General features: G+C 41.6%; 2 protein-coding genes across 3 annotated transcripts in view; both read right to left on the reverse strand.

The window, feature by feature from the left end:
- Positions 1 to 1,315, reverse strand: part of sept5a (septin 5a) — a 24,140-nt gene extending 22,825 nt beyond the window's left edge. The window contains exons 1-2 of one of the 2 annotated variants that reach the window (XM_046035723.1): positions 793 to 1,315; positions 603 to 616 (exon numbers count right to left, since the gene is read on the reverse strand). Coding sequence is in view for 1 of the 2 variants with exons in the window: in XM_046035722.1 (XP_045891678.1) it covers positions 603 to 616; positions 764 to 809 (60 nt within the window). In the remaining variant the exon portion in view is untranslated. Of the gene's footprint in view, positions 1 to 602; positions 617 to 763 lie in introns of both variants that reach the window. The other variant, XM_046035722.1, reaches the window with a different exon arrangement.
- A 605-nt stretch (positions 1,316 to 1,920) lies between these two features.
- The window catches only part of zgc:63587 (uncharacterized protein LOC393431 homolog), a 27,013-nt gene continuing 11,346 nt past the window's right edge, over positions 1,921 to 17,587 (reverse strand). The window contains exons 8-12 of the mRNA XM_046035725.1: positions 6,362 to 6,463; positions 6,083 to 6,228; positions 5,840 to 5,923; positions 5,692 to 5,749; positions 1,921 to 3,400 (exon numbers count right to left, since the gene is read on the reverse strand). Of these exons, the coding sequence (XP_045891681.1) occupies positions 3,335 to 3,400; positions 5,692 to 5,749; positions 5,840 to 5,923; positions 6,083 to 6,228; positions 6,362 to 6,463 (456 nt within the window). The 3' untranslated portion in view covers positions 1,921 to 3,334. The remainder of the gene's footprint in view (positions 3,401 to 5,691; positions 5,750 to 5,839; positions 5,924 to 6,082; positions 6,229 to 6,361; positions 6,464 to 17,587) is intronic.

A 17,587-nucleotide genomic window follows, 5' to 3' on the forward strand; every position in this document is an offset into this window, starting at 1 on the left:
GGCCGGGGTCAGAAGAGACGCGACCTCCCCTGTAGGCTCATGTGTCAGCTGTGTTTCTGAGCGGAACAATGGTCAGGAAGGGTTCGCTAAAAGGCAGCCAACGAGCAGCGACTGTAACCATGAGTCGTGCTGATGTCACGTTGACATTTAGGTTATTTCATCGGTGGACTTATTTAGTCGACCGATAATCGCTAATATTTTCTGCAAGGCAACGGCAGAGGAGAGGATGGAGAGGAAGGATGCTGTCTCATGGGGACCATGTTGGCTGCTCGCCTCTTGTGACGCCGGCCTGCTCCACATACGCGTCTAAAAATGAAACCTTACCCCCCGCCCCCGCCTGTCAGTCTGCCGATCACAGCTCAGCCTGTGATGGCATGGCTGCCCTCAGCGCATCTCGCCTTCATAAAATTGACAAACCGCGCTCATCGTGAGAAAAAGAACAGCAAAATGTGAGACCAGAAACGTAAATATTGCTGACGCTGCTGCAGCCGACGCCGTGCGGTCCGAGGCTATAGCCGGACAAGGCACTATATTGAAAATGCATTCTCAACAGCACTTAAAAAAAAAAAACATATAGCCTAATAAAACAGGATGTCTCTTACCTCTGCGCTATCCTCTATTGGCCATTACAGGATGGATGAGGATGAGGAGGAGGCGCAGGTGCAAGGATGCAGAGCGACGCCCAGGGAGACAGAAACATGAAGGAATCATTGCATTCTCAATAAATACACGCATGTAAATGAAATACTGAAGCCACGCTCACCTGTTTTAACCGGGATCCGGCTTTTGTACCTGATGTTGGTCGTCATGTTGACCGCTCTCCTCCCTCGATTTTTACCGAAGCGACGGCTCACTGAAAGCGGCCCCTCACTTCGCCTCCAAACCCCGGACAGACAGCAGGAGGGCGGGCGGAGCTGACAGATGAGAGCCCCTCCTCCTCCTCACACACTCAGCCAGTCACACTGCAGAGTTTTCTACAAACAGGGGTCCAACAGGGTGCCATGAGGGGGTTAGGGTCCGGACAAACGTCAATGACATCAATGGAATTCACTCTTCATTTAATATATAACTTGTCTCCAGTATCAAGTCAGATATCTGAGGAATCTGTCCCCAAAATTATAATATTAATCAGATATTTTACTCGCAATAATAGGGGAACATTCATACAAAACATGGGACCCCTCATAGAAAACACCACATTCTGCTAAATATATCCATGTCGGCTGCATTCACTTCCATCGCTTCAAGTTTCCCTTTGCCAAACATTTTTATTGCAGTTTCTATTTTGCTTTAATAACACCCTGAAGTCTTGCAATGTCAAAGGCTTTTAATCATAGCCTACAGCTGATGATATTTTGGTGACTTAGACACACAACCCCTTAAGGAGACTGAAGAAATAGTCCAGCTGTTTTAATTTATGTTCATTTTTATTGTGAAGCAAAGAAAGAGCAAGTTTAAGCTCTTACAAGGTTCCTTGAACTCTCACTCAGTTACAAGTTTACACTCAATCGGGTGTCAGCAGTAAAAATGTTTCCCTTAGAAATAAATGTAAACAATTGTTATTCCACCAAGACAATTAAAAAAAAACACCTGAAAAATTGTACTCTACACTGCTCCATTTTCTTCCGTTTAATTTTAATAAATGGAAGATAAATACATCATTTCGATAGTTTCTGAATTCTGCTGTTATTGTTACAGCTGGATTTTATGTGTGATCGACAATATGGCACTTATTAGCAAGGATTATATTAAGGTTAAAACAGACATGCTCTTTTGTTTTTCATTCAGATGCTGCTGACAGAAAGAAAACAAAGGTATGTGTCTGACTGTGTCTGTATCACCACCATCAACTCCAATAAAGTGTTAAAAATGTTAAAGAAACTCAAAATTAACCCCAAAATCAACAAATGTCAACTCAAGTTTTTCTTCTAAACCAACTTTATTCTAGAGAGAAATACAAAAACAAAATGTTGATGCCTAAAAACAAGTCTTTGCTGAGAAACGGTTAAGAAATATATGTTTATCTTAATGAATTCGACAGAGACATTTGCATGTGACAGCAAAAGACAGAAGAACAAAATAATGCCAATGGCACATGGATGACAACAATACAGTCAGATAGATGAAACTGCTGAAGAAAAGTTAGGATGTGTAGTCTGCTTCTGGCAGAGGCTGGAGGGAGTTTGCGCATTGAAAACTTAAATATCACAGTATTTAATTTTTAAACGGTAAGCCCAAATACAGTATGATGAAAGACTGTACAAGTATAAAAACAGACCATTTTAAACATTGAATGACATCACTGGAGCAAATATGGACATGTATTAATGTATCTGGACTGAATAGTTTGATTAGCAGTTGCAGAGATTAAGATCATGCAGCTCTTGATGACGAATACAAATATATATTAAATATATATATTAAAACCATGGCACTTTTATTCAACTATAACATGATCCTGAAGTCTGGTTGTTTCCATTTAGAACCAAGTGCTATTAGTTTGTGTACTTGCATGTACATAAGGTTTCTAGTTTAACACAATTAAGGACAAATTCTTTGCCTGGAAAACCATACACAACAGCATCCCTCGTTCTCGACATGGACCTCATTCATAACTACACTTACCTTTCACTATGGTAATATTTATAGTTATTGCATTATCAGACTGAAGCACTGAAGGCACTGATGGTCTGAAACCATCCAGAGGTAAAGGTGATGTGCTACTGAATCCCTCATAAGCAGTGACAGTTTTTTCCTTTAAAGTGAAAATATGCTTAAAATGGTCTTAACCTGATAAAATAAATGGAAAACGGTGCCATCTGAAGCTTGGACTTAAACAAAATGCATAATTCATACATATATTTTTGTAAACATGTTAGTGTGATATAGAAAAACATCTCAGTACCATTGTCACTGGCAGCTCGGTGGACCATAATTAAGATCAAACACTAAATAACAAACATGTTAATATTACGTTGGAACATTTTCGTGCTCATGCTTTTTAAATTCTGCCTAGTCCCACCCAGCAAACTCGTACCCATAGGACAGGACAATCAGCGAGATTGAGATGTGAATAGTAAGAAGGGTCTTCCCAAGATTAGGAAGAAAAATAAGAGACATCAGTGGCGAGCTCCTAAACAGCTAATGGATGGATGTTTGAAGGGAAGAGGAAGGGGTGTGCAGATAAAAATGATGTGATCCTGGACTCCTGGTGGATCTGCAGGGCGGCAGCAGGCCGGGATGGATTCAGAGAAGGACCACGTGTGTGTGTGTGTGTGTGTGTGTGTGTGTTGGGGGGTTGGGATCACCGTGCTTCCCTTCTGCTCCGATTCGTTCACTCGTCAGATTTCATCTTCATCTGTGCCTGCATGTGAGCGATCATCTCCTGCATGCGTCTCAGCTACAGAGAGAAAACAAAAACAAACTCACAATGTCGGAGAGTTTTTCAAGTAATAACCAGTTTCTCTCTGAACTGACTGCTATGTCTGAAAAATATTTAAACAATTACAAATACTAAATGTATTTCTCAACACAGTGTTAATATCAGTAGCGGATCAAAAATGAACTTGGGCCGGTTTCAAGAAACACAATCCAGAAACAGTTCAGTAAACTTTGTATTTCCAAAACATCCAGTAGTGAGTAGGGGGAAAAATCTCTGGGTTTCATGTTTCTTGCAGCAGAAAAAAAGCATCTTATTCAGAAAAAAAAACAGAGGATGACCTCAGATCCAATGATATTTAGGGTGTTTAAGAGTAAAGTAATTCCAGTATATTTAATGATCCAATATTTAGGTTTTAGTTTCTAACCAGCATGAGGTGATGATAGTTTAAGACTTGATGTGTAATCACCAAAATTAACCACCTGAAATAGTTTTAAGGTGTTATACCGTGTGACTTTCTTTACCACTACAAGGGGACTGGCTACATTATACTATAAATAAAGTAAATAGGTGCTTGCAGATGATTATTATTCGATCAAATTAAGAGTAAATCAATATGTTTTAATGCGTAATAATATAATGTATATCAGCACAGCTGCTGTAATTGCAATTGAAGAAAGTGTTTAAAAATAAATGAAGCATAAAAACAATGAATGAATAATAGATAAATATTATGAGAAGGTAGGAATGGGCCCATAAATAAATAAATAAATAAATAAACAAGTGAACGATTTAATAAAATAAAACTCAATAAATAATGAGTATGTAAAAGCTTAAATTTGACAAAGGTGAATATCGCCTCCTTGTGGCTGAGAGCCTAATCAAAGCTGTGTAGTCTTTCTTCTGGTCCGACTCGTTTGCAAAATCATAAATATATACATTTAATCTTGATCTATCTATCCATCAAATAATGGCTACTTGTCAGATGCTACTGAGAACTAATTAGGAAACTAGGGACCTGCAAAATAAAGTGTTACCTTTTCATGTATCAAGGTCATTTTTTTTAACATTATACCACACAAGTAACAGCAGTTATAGTAATCTTTTCTCCCATCCAAAACCCTGACAACACGTAAACAAACAAACCACTGTCCCTCTGGCAGTGTGTTTTGAGTTCCTTACATCACTGAAGACATTCCCACCATAAAATAGGGCCAGGACATCCTGGGCCAACATTGGCCTGTTTGTGTTGCCGTTGTTGCGCACTGTAGTGAGCGGATGGGGTGCAATCAGCGCTGTTTGTAAACAATGTGCCCAGGCAGGACATGCCATCACTTCCTGCCTGGGCACATTGTTTACAAACAGCTCTGATTACACCCTGCCCGCTCACTACGGTGCGCTGCAACACAAACAGGCCAATCAAGAGCAATTAGGAAACAGGTTATAGCCAGATGACGTGCAGGCTCCATGGCCCAGAAAGTAAACAATACATATGGAAGACAGTGGGGTGAAAATAAATAAGACCTAAGCACATGGGCTACTGTGTTTTGAGTGATCAGATCCTCGTGGATTTCATGAATATAATACTCCCAAGCCCATATCTACACTGAAAGAGTTATTGATCACTGTAACCATCCTCCTCTCCATGCTGGATATGAAGTAGAGACCCCGTTCTAATTCAGCTTAACTGTTACAAATCCAGGACAAAATCCAAAATCCTTGTTCTGTCTTTAAATTCAGTTGAAGCTAATATGAGGTGGATTCAGCAGTCTGCGTTAGCCAAATCAAATGGATCCCTTTGAAACACATACAGTTCATAACACAGGGATTTAAAAGGCCATACCGGTGGTTTAAGCCAAATAATTACTTTCTGCCAACACCTTCCATAAGTGCCAGTCATTTCACAAAGCAAGCAGCCATATTTTGCTGTTTGATATATTTTGCCGATTTGTTTAAATTTTATAAATGAAACGTTTCAGACATCCGCATTGATAACTCAAGGTAATTATGATTTTGCGCAAAACAATCTTTTACCCTGGAACACATTTTGTGGATCTACTTTCCCTCTGCGTAATTCCATAACTTTCTGTTTTATTATGATGCACTGGCTATGTTGACAACATTTGAAGTCTCTGCGAGTTGATTTTAATGGTGCAGTAGAGAAAATATGAACTTCCAAACCTAGTCCTATAATCTGTTTACGGAGCCTATAAACCTGTATTTATATAATCCACTTGCTATTGGATCAGCCAAGACCCATTTTTAGCACAAAGTAAAGGACAGTTTGCTTGCAGCTGTCCATGTGTTCTTACCTCGGCCTCTTTCTGTAGCAGGATCTGGTCCTTATCCACCACGTCCTCATCCACAGCCCTGCAGAGAAACAAAACATGTTTAGTTAAGAAAATGTTGCCTGAAATAGAGCAGCCCCCATCTGGTGTTTATGTAATATAAATTTCTCACCTGCCCGCTGTCTTCAGCCTCTCTGAGCGGAAGTTCTCATAATGCAGATCCTGAGTCACCTCCTGGAGGTCTTGCATGTGGGTCCTGCAACAAACACACATGCAATCCTTTCTTCATACACCAGGAGGCAGTAGAGCGTTGCTTTTACAATCACTTTAATGAGGAAGCAGCTCTATCAAAGTTTTAAGAGATTTTCCTTCTGAAAATCCTTTTACTAAAAGTTTAATTGCCAGGTGGACTCACACAAGCATGGTGCGTAGTTTGAGGAAGTCATTGTGCTCGGGGTTCTCCACTTCAACAACTCCCCAGGGGTAGAGACGACCACGGATCTTCTTCCCCTTCACCTCAATCAGTTGGTTGGAGCCAATCACAGCAAAGGGAATGCTCGCCTGGGAAGGTCAGTGGATCCCCAGAGAAAAACAAAGTCAGAGGATGGAAAATAGAGGTATCAGAGAGGAGGGGATGAAGTGAAAGGAAGCAAGGATGAATAGGATGAGAATGGTATGCATGTCCCCCTCTCACCTTCAAGACTCTGGTCTGCTCCTTGAACTCCTCGTCCTCATCAGAGTCGGCATCAGGTAGCTGATAAATTCTGATCCCGTGCTCTGCGATTTCGTCCAGGATCTGAGGGGTGGAGACACAAGAGACACACGGTGAGCCGGCAGGGTCGTGACCTCCTGACACGTCCCGCTGCAGAGAGAAAACTCGGCCCCTGAGCCCTGCGGAGATTTAACTTCAGACACTACAAGAGGGTCAGCAAGAGTTTCCATTATTTATCTGCACTCAAACAGTCCAGAAAATAATGATCTAGAATGCAACTCCATTTAAAAACATCCTCACTGTCACGAAGGACCTTAAGTTAAAATGTCGCCATTTGCATTTTTTAATTGTGTTCATGCTTCATTTTCTGTATAGTAGATGCTCATAATGTATATAGTATTCTAGCGTTTTAAAGTTACTTATACATACTATGCATTTGTTGTTGTACTTGCAATATAACAACATAATCTGAAGCTGATCTCATTGAAAGCCGCAGCCCATTACTGCAGAAGCTTACTCCACAGACCTCCCTAATTCCTTTATGTATATCAAATATCTGCACTTGACTGTAAACCGAGTCATATGGAAAAAATAACAGCTGCCGCTCTGACCCCTAAACAGAAAGTGAGTACCTGTTGTTGCAGCAACACATTTAATTAAAGTCCCCCATGGAGGAACAGAGGGGTGAGACAGAAAGGGTAGATAGGTGAAAAATAATAACGGTGTGTGTTCAAAAGTCCAAAAGAGTCAGAAACTATGTTCTCACCCTCCTTTAGTCACAGGCCGACCGGTGAAGAAACAAATTAAAACAAAGGAGCTTTCTTCCGCGCTACCGCAGGGACAGATGTCTCAGTATTTATTATTCCAAACATCAAAGCTGCATTTTTCTTTTGTTTTCCCCAGAACAGAATTTTTAAATCCACAATGTAATCTTATGTAATGGAGCCAAAAAATGTCAAGTGTTGTTTTCCTGACTTTTTGGGGACTTTCATGTACTGTACTGTATAATAGGACAGTGGTCCCCAGCCAGGAGTCTGGGAAGTGAGCACAGGTTTTCCTACAGAGAGCAGCTCCTGTTTGGGCCGTTGTTATGGCTGTTGCTTGTTTTCTCAGAGAGCCCTGCGCACGAGATAGTGTGTGTGCGCGGGGAGAGTCGGGCATTGTTGTGGGGCAGATCTAAAAACAAACAGGCTGTGCAGGACTCAGAAGAGAGCGTGACACAAGACCAGAGCCTCTTTTTCCTTCAGCTACTCGAACATACGATTTACAGATCCGTCGAACACGCAGGCTGGATAAACATCATTCTGGTGGGGGCAGAACATAAAGAATTTTGGGAAACTCTGCACTCAATGGGGAAATAAACATGCATGACACAATGGCAAGAAAAAATTAAACAAACAGCAAATCCAGTCACACAAGTAGATAACAGAGACAAATTCACATAAAAATGCAAGAATACATTAACTGAAACTCATTTGCAGATTTAAATGAACAACCAATGAACATAGTTTAACATATTTTATGACTACAAACTACTGTTAAATATCTAGAAACAATATCTGGTCATCGCTCAAACATAAGTCTGTTGTCTGCAATCATCTGTTTCCAGACCTTGCTAAGCCAAAATCTGCAAAATGGCTGTTTACCCAAATTATTTTGTTCCGTAACATGTGCTTAGTACAGCCTGACACCTATAATCAAGACCTCTCAGGGATCAGCAGAAGTCAAAATCACTGCCTGCCCCAAATCCCTGTTGTCTCCTACTGATTTACTGTACACAATGTAGGCCTTAATCCCTATTGTTACACCAGTCTCTCCTGCTCCACAAAAGTTGTGTATTTTCGTTGGCACAGAGATGTTGGCAGTGAGAGCCATTTTGATTTTATGACCATCCTGTTGGGCTATAATACACCTCCCACGCCCACTCCTCCGTGTGCTGTTGTGGTTGGCGGTGCAGGTCCACTCACTGCTGTCAGACAAACAATGCCACACAAGACTCTGCCTTGGTATTAATTAGAAAAGGAAGCTAAAGATTTATCACTTTATGTTTCTGGCTCACATCGCTGAATGTGAAGCACTGTTTGTGGAAATATTACATCATGTCGAGCAGTTACTGTAAGTAAGAGGATGTAGGCTTGTGCTGTCCAGTAAGAAAAGGGGTTAGAAATGAGACAAATTGCAGGTGAATCATGCCAGACATGTATTTCCAGAATAAAGTCAGGCTCATACAGTTCTAGGAATAGCAGTAATGTACTGTAGCGGTTATGTGTAGCCCAAAAATAACATACCCACAGGCCTATACATAAATATAATTACACAGGGTAAAGTCGTGGGAGACATGGCTAAGCAGTTTTTCTGCAACTGCACAGCAGGTATAACCAAAACCTCCAATCATAATGAAACAGGGTGCAAACCCATCATTACAGGGATCAAGCGTTTCATCACGTCAACCTGACGAGGGAATATTTTCATGAGATGGTCATTCTCGTGAGCAAACCCACAAAAATATGAATGACTCAAACACCTGCTACGCAATGAGAAATTAATCCTGGACAAACAGCATTGGAGGAAAACAAATAGTTGTAGACGAAAAGAGCAAAGACACAAAAGAGGGGATTTTGGAGAACACTGCAGTCCTGGCATTCAACAGGTGTATGCGTAAGCACACACTCACAATTATACAGTTATCTAGTGGTTCTTGAGGACCAAAGCGGAGCCTCCTCTGGCCTGGCATGCCGTTTGTACCTATTAAACTAAAACTCTAACAGGGAACAATACTTGGAAGCAGAAACATGTACCAGAGCATTCTTAGGAAATCAACAATGCAGATCGAGAGAAAAAAAAATCCACAACACAAAACAATCAAACTGCATCTCGACACTAAACAACCCTGACTGAGAAGAGCAGGGATTGAGACCAGAGCAGCAGCACTTTTACGTAAGATTTATGTAACTTCACAGCTGCCTGCCAGCTTCTGCGGAGAGGCCATGGGAATTAAATGGTGCATCACTGCCATTAGAAGTAGTACATCTGACCCGCTTTCAGACGCTGTTAAACCTTTTTTCATACTGAGAAAACACCTTGAAAGACAAGGGCCCTCTTTTTCCAAGACGGTAGGGTTTAGTAAAGGAAAATCCTGGCCATGGTGAGCGTTAAATCCGTTTTGCTGAGTGCTCTCTGTCCATTATGAGATTCCAGTGGGCCCAACTGTGAGTCTACATATCGGTTAATAAAACTGCTTACTTTGCACTTTCTGAATCTGTTTCATTTACACAGAAATATCTGCTCTTCAGAGGCAACTTAATAGCTAACTAAGGTTAGCAGTATTCAAAATCAGCTTTATTGCAAAGTAGGTTTATACAAACAAGGCAAAAGTAATACAAAGTTACAATGAAGGTGAGAGGTTTGCATGAAAGGGATTTAACTACCCGTTAGTATTAGAAGAAGCATGTTGTATTTCATTATCTTCAGAAATTCAACTTTGTTCCAGTGACACACTGCTGTATGTGTTATGCCCATTTCCTTGTTTACATTTTTGCCTAATTGCTACTCATTTCCTAAATGCTGTATTCAGTCATGCTTGGCAAATCAACTGTAGACACATACCTCCAGGTTTACCAGGATTTCCACAGTGATTTAGAGTGGAGGTGGGCCACCTCAACAGAAAAACAAAGACCACCCCAGCTAACATAATAAAAAATAAATACCCTTTTCTGAAATAAAACATTAATCTCCAAGTAAAAAGAGCAGACGTCAGGTACGCCTGAGTGGCTTATCACCATCGGCTTAACAAATATTCAGGGGGAAACCCTGATTACTTTATGTTTCCATCTCAGAGCAGAGCAGAGCGAAAGCAAGTAGGAACATAATTTACATAAATATGTTTCTTTAAAAATCCATATGGTAAAAAAAAAACAAACTGTGTTTCATATTTAAAGTCACATTGGGAGAACTGTCCTACTGCAGCTAAAGCATCAAGCTTCAGTCTGTCCCAGGTCAGATCAAACCTTAGAAACTTGAAGTCAGGGGGTCTGATTATTTCCAACTGTCGCGCAAATAAACTGTATAAAATATGAGTTCTGGAAAGCAAAAATATGGCCTCTTCCCACATAAAAAAGATGGCCAACCCACTTTTCGATAAAGAACAAAATACTGTGATGAGTACCGGCATCTCCCGTTGTAAATCCAAGTCTAGAACAGTGGAAAGCCTTTGAAGCATGAAGTGCAGAATTCGTTATGTCTGAATTGAAGAGGCTCCACCATCTTCTGCCAACAAAACAGACTCCTCTATTTTATTCTAAAAAACTATGACTTAGTCAGGGTCTCACACGAGGTATCGATGTGCCTCTTAAATAAATCTGCCAACAAATGTGCGCAGCTGTAATGAATATTTCAGACAAACATATCACATACCTCTATTAAAAGATTACAAACAACACCCCTGGCAGCATGAAAACAAAAAGCTGATTCCTAACACTTTTCTTTAGTTTCCAAATTTAATTTGCAAACCTTAAGATACATGAGCTCAAGTCCTTCTCTCTTGCCAGAGAACGCCTTTCAACTAGCCAGCTCTCTCCTGCCTGCAGGGAGTCTGAGGAGGTAAGGGAGCCCCAACAATATCTGATCTAGGGGGGTTGGAGGGATTTAGACCTCATACCAACCTCTCTCCACAAACACACACACACACACACACACACACACACACACACACACACGCATAGCTAACGGTTGCCTCACTTTGGGAACTGGAATAATCTGGCGTCAGGAGTAGGAAAAAGGTTTATGTATTACATGTGTGGAGCTCTGTAGCTCCAGGAGTCCAGCGGATCACGAGAGATGGAGGATGAGCGTCAGACCATCCACAGAGCAAATCCCTCTGACTGTTCAAATATCATCTCCTTCTAAAAGTACCCGTACGGCACAGACTCTGACACGTAGCAGCCCTGAGAAAACAATACCTTTCTGTTCACAGGATTAAGGATACTTTCATGCATGCATACAAACACATTCCAGATATGTTCAGTCAGAGTCTGAGACTGATTGGACGGCCAGACTGGAGCAGACTGGACCAGAACAGCTGGATTTGTTCTAACGGGAGGTACTGATGGAAAGTACAGAGGAAGTCACCACAACCACGGTAACGTGAAGGCATCATGAGAGTTACGGGCATCAACACACTCGAACACACCCACCCACCCTCCTATTGTCTGGGCTAAGCATTAGTACAGTTAAGACCACCCACCTCTGCCTCTGATCAAAGAGCATAGGGAGGAACAATCGGGCTATTCATGTAATCTTGTATCTAAGTGAGACTTAGAAGGAGACAGTACGAGTTTAGGATTTCAACCACACTTCAGGTTTTGTGACTGGGTCTGGTAATCAAAAGGGCTTCTACGGCACACTCAACAGCAAAAAGTGACTCATTAGCAGCACGGCAAAGTCCGGAAACCATCTTTTCAGTCATTCATCTTTTTGGCCCTAAAACAAGGAAATCGTCTGTTTTCATATTGTAGTAGGCCTGTAGTTTCTCCACTTGAGAACATTCAACTGTGTTTAATGCTCCACGAGGGAAAACACATATTTATGGTTTTTAAATCTGCAGAGACGTGGAGCATGCCTCTGGCACAATGACTGCTAAAGGGCAAAAAAATAAATATGTCTGCGTGTTTGAAACACTGGCAGGAAAAGGACCGAGCTCAAGCTGACCAGGGGGCTCATATACACCAACCCACACACAGGAGCAGCAAGGTAGGAAAGAAGTAATCACTACTCAATCTTTACTCATGGGCCGCCAACCTAGACATGTACAAAGAAAGATGTTCAACTCCATCAGTTGCTTCATAATTTCCTTTTCAAGCTCAAGCGATATGTAGCTGAAGTTTGCCCTATGTGTTAAAAACTGCTTCACTTTCTGTGTTTGCCATTTAAGAAAACCTGGTGACAATACTGGCCGGTGTGAGCAAGTCCGGCACTGACAATGTGTCCCAGCAGGGCTGTAGAGCTGGTTCACACAGCGGGGGTATGGTGGAGCGGCTGTGGGAGACGACAGGGAGTCAGACAATGAGGGGAAAACTGTGGCATTGAAATATAGCAGCTGAGGGGACAAACATGAGGGAGGGAGACAACGAGCAGAGATGGACGGGGAGGAACAAGAGGCTGGCTGAGAGAAGAAAGGAGAGAAGATGAGGAAGATAGGGTAGGTGACAAGAGATGTGGGGAGAAGGCACAGAAGGGGTGGAAAACAGGAGGGTGTGGAGGGAGGACAACGGGCTGAACTATTGTCTGCTGCCTGCTGCGAGAACAGAGAGGAGCAGCCGGGTTCTCTAGCCATCACTGACCTCTGGCTTACGAGAACAGCCTCTAGTCTTCACACAAAAGAAAAAAAAAAAAAAAAAAGAGAAATCCCATAGATTAGGGTTGAGGCCTGTGGCAAAAATGCATCTGGTTGGCTTCTGCTAACCTTTCATCATAAATAAAGGGTTTAATACAACTTCCTTACAGCTTAGCCTACTGAAAAGGCAAACATACCAAACATGTTTTTGTACATTTCATACAAGCACGCTGTGGGCTGTTCAAATATGCTTTTCCCTCCTTCAAGGAAATGTTTGGTTTCGGTGCATTTCATCAAAGTATGAAAATTAACTTGCAGAGACTTGACATTTTCTCAAGATAGGTAATCTATCAGCGTGAACAGAATACTCACTGCTTTGTTAAATGTATATGAACCGGATAAACGTTTTAGTCTTTCAAGCTTGCTGTGTTGTGGTAGACGTCTCAAATATGAAATTTGAGTTTCACCCAGACCAAAACAGCTATGATGAAATCACCGGCTGTGAAAGGTAAGTTTACCTTCTCGCATTTAAATGGTTTTGGTGATTGCAGATGACGTCTTAGATGTCAGAGCTTCCTTCCAGCACCTGAATGCACCAAGCCTCAAGACACAACAGCCTTTGGTTTAAACTGAATTATGATACCGTTAATGTGTACATATAATGAAACTTGAACAGCAACCAGTTGCATATTGTTGTTGCACACGACTTAAATGTTATACTAATTTTCAAACACACCTGGGAAATAAAGTAAATTCAAGTGATTTTTTTATCTGTGGATTATTTTCTCAATTAAATTGTTGTTGACCAATTGTCTCACTGCTCTATAGAATCATTTGGGTGGAAATGACATGTAAAAAGCACTGTAGACATCTTTACTTCCATCAGGATTCCAGTCTAAACCAGTTGTCTATCGTCCCCTAAGTTCAAACAGAAAACAACCTGTAAAGCAGTTTGAGACTAAATCCCTACACAGGATATGACTGTAAGGTCCCAGACTGAGAGGATCAGTCCCTCAATATACCCTCCTCAGGGCAACTTATGAGCTAGAGTGCACAGTGGCCCGGGTGAAGGAAATTGGCATTAGAGCAAATTAAAAAAGGACACAAAGACGCAGGGGAAGAAAGAAAGAGGCAGCTGAGTGAGGTACTGCCAGGAGAGGAAGGACTGAGGAGAAGCAAGCAGAAGTAAGGGGATGAAAGGTGAATGGTGGGAGGTTTTGTTAACTTTGTCCGCGAGCCTGAGTTGCGCAGGGCAGCAGGTTATGTCTTGTCAGTGGAACAGTCTTGACACATTGCAGGAGGAAACTTATATTGTTCTGCACAAGATGTTTCCCCCTAATAAAAGGAGAAAGGACTGGTCGAGCCTTGAATGAAAGAAGGGGGGTCCCATTTACTGAGAGACAAATGGCTCCAAATGGTGAGAAAGTACCCTGCAAAAAAAACAAACCAATGAATCCTATGGGAGAAATGCTGGGGGTTATCAATCATCCTCTAGCACTCTGCTTTCTGGCAGGTTCTTGGCTGCTGGCGCTGTGACCTCAAAGGAAGGCCCGGTGCCCCGCTACACTGTCCTGGACTGTATGGCAGGAATCAGGCACGTATACCTAAGAGCCACTTCAACTAATCTGATTGAACAAACAAATACTCGAGCCAGATATTTTTGTTCTCCTGAGAGACACTTCACAGAGATGAATGAGCATTACTATGATGCTTACCATTAACAATGATTACGTTTATACGCAAGAAACCAGATTACAGTGATAAATCAGTAACGGCAGGAAATCCAAGAACACATTTACAATAGGATCAGATGTCAGCTCATGTTTTTTGTAAAAGCCCTGGAATAATTTCAACATAGTAAGTGAACATGTCATAAGAAACCTGTTTAGTGATATGACGCTTTTTTTACTAGTCTTAGAATTTGACCGTTACTGACGGAAGAGGACAAGTGTTTAACTTATGTGTAAGCTGTGAAAAACAACCTATTTAATGGTTCAACTTTTCACTTAATAACATGAAGACGAATACAGTTTGGTATAGTTTCAGTCATGGTGTGGACTGAATAATTTTGGGACGCAGAGCTATGAGGAATGATTCATCCTGGTGCATGCATTTCTCCCTGTCCTGGTGTTTGTTTTATACACATTTGGATGTAAAGAAACCGGATTAAGGATATACATGGTGAAATATTCAGGTTTCTCCAGCAGGTATGTAGCTGCATAAAAAAAAATTTTGTCTCTTAATTACATGTAATTACATTACATTAATTACAAAAGCCAGGAAAACATCAAAATAATGCAATACTATTATATATAAATGCAGCCAGTTCTGTTCATTAAACTCAAGACGACTGTGCTGATTTGAAATACACCGACACTGCACAGAAGCACAACGACTGCAGCATACGGATTTTTACAAACTGAGATAAAGATAGAAGTTGTGTATGCCCCAAATGTGAGCCAACATGAGATAATATGCCCTCATTAGGCACACATTTCTAAATGTGGGGCAAATGGCTCAATTAACCCTGTGCATTTCCTGACAGTAATGGCTTGTCCAGGGACATTAGATACAGTCAAATTAAATAAAAACTGTTTTTGTTGTGTGTTACCAGTATAAAAATTACACCCATGTAGTTTAGATATAAATATATTTTCTTAATTGCAAGAATTAGCAAGCATATGTGTTTGTGTTAGTGAGTGTATGTGTGTGAGTGTGAGTGTGAGTGTGTGTGTGCTGCTGTGTACGTGAGTTTGCCCGTTTTGGTCGAACCCAGCAGCTAATTGCACCTTAGTGTACAGTGGGAAATGTCTGTTAAGTGAACACTTAGTTGAGTATGTGAACAAACTCTGCCGAACAGATAGTGCTGTGGACAGTTCAGCAGCAAAGAGGTCAGATCAGAATGATATTGTTACAGTATTTCCACTTCTAAAGTTTCCCACTCCAATGCTTTTGGCTACACTTTTACAGTATGTGATGTCTAACAGCAAATTTAATGCAAAGCAAAACACGATGAAATATGAACTCAAATAAGACTGATGTTAAAACTGTGAGACAGCTGATCGACTGCACGCTGCCAGCTGGATCAGAGAGCCAACGAGCTTGGGGGTTTCTGTGGTTTGGGGCGAGGGTCAGTGGTAGCAGGAAACATGGTTTTGTTCATCGTAAGTGCCAGAGGAACACTCAGAAGGTTTGAGGAAGGTCACAGCACAAAACAAGTCTACAGAGCACAATTCAACTGGTTGGTCCCTTAAGGACAACGCGGTGGAGGAATTTCACCTTTGATGCCAGAGCGTAATAAAGAATAAGTGCAGTCACTGAGTTCTTGTATTGTCCTAATGTCTCAAATGTGAAATCTTGTTGTCTTAGGGAATTCAGGAAGAAACACTGTGTGTCCTGAAACTGTGACTGCTTTCTAAGAAGCTGCATCAACAAATTCAAGCAATCGGACTGTGGGAGCCTTGAACAAAGCAGACTCGCTGCAGAAGAGAACAGAGCTGAGCTGGACTCCGGTCAGCCTGACACCCTGCCAGACCACCGGCTCTGAGACCTGAATGAGAGGCAGGTGGGAGGTCTGGGCATGCATGGGCAGGTGGGGAGACAGGCAGACTTCGAATTAAAAATAGAGTGAAGTGGGCTGAGCTGAAAAAAAAAAAAAAAAGTAATTTGCAACACCTGCCCATACACTGCCCGCATTTTTTTCGGAACTAGACTGCAACTAATGATTATTTTCCATTATTACTTAGTCTGATGATTACTTCCCTGATAAATCGTTTTGCCTATTAAATTTCAGAAGTTGCCAGAGCACATGGTGATGTCTTCAAATTACAGTCCAAAACCCAAATATATTTAACAGCAAATTCTCAGATTTGAGAAGCTTGAGGGAAAGACGAGGAGAGAAGAGGGGGGTAGAGGAGAGTAGAGTAAAATCACGTAGAATAAAATAGAGCAAGGTAGAGGAGAGGAGAGGAGAGGAGAGAAGAGGAAAACAGATTTGGATAGAGGAGAGGAAAGTAGAAGACAGTAGAGTAAAATAGAGTAGGGTAGAGGAAATGAGAAGAGTCGAGAGGAGAGCAGAGCAGAGCAGAGGAGTAACAAAGAAAAAGGAAAATCCTATTAGCTCATCTTGCCTGAGAGGTTATCAGCTGAACATGTTGCAGTGAGGTGTATGTGTGTTGTACTACTGTGTCCTTCCCCCTCTGGACAGCAGGAAGCTGCGGAGCGTGCAGGCAGGCAGACACTTGGTTCACTTCCAACAGGAAGTATCTGGGGTAAGGCTGCATGAGATGTGCTGCCTCTATATTATATACACAACACTCTTTTTGTATGCACCTCCTACTGTTTCCTCTCTTATGTCGTCCCTCCCTGTACTTTTGAACAATCTGGCAATATCATCAAAAACACAAAACGTAAGCCATACATCACTGCAATTACACGGGAAGTACACATGTGCTTTCTCACAGGAACACACGGATATCTGACACAGCACGCTGCCAATAAGGATGGATAAGTGATTTTACTATGATTAGTGTATTATTCAGTGATCCACTTTCTAATGGCTAAACCATACAACTGTAGATGGGACAAAAACAAAACACACAACTCAAACGTCCCACACGTCCTGACAACAAGTGCTTAGACAGCTTTTTCCTTATGCCAAGAATAAAATCCAGGGTAAAGTTGATTGTGTTATGTGAAGGAAACAGTGGCCAGCAATAGCTCAATATTGTGTGTGTGTGTGTGTGTGTGTGTGTGTGTGTGTGTGTGTGTGTGTGTGTGTGTGTGTGTGTGTGTGTGTGTGTGTGTGTGTGTGTGTGTGTGTAGACCTCAAACCCACCCTCCTCTTCGGACGATCCCTCTCCCTCAGTGTCAGTGTG

This window comes from Micropterus dolomieu, linkage group LG21, assembly GCF_021292245.1.
Source record: "Micropterus dolomieu isolate WLL.071019.BEF.003 ecotype Adirondacks linkage group LG21, ASM2129224v1, whole genome shotgun sequence".
Classification (NCBI taxonomy): domain Eukaryota; kingdom Metazoa; phylum Chordata; class Actinopteri; order Centrarchiformes; family Centrarchidae; genus Micropterus; species Micropterus dolomieu.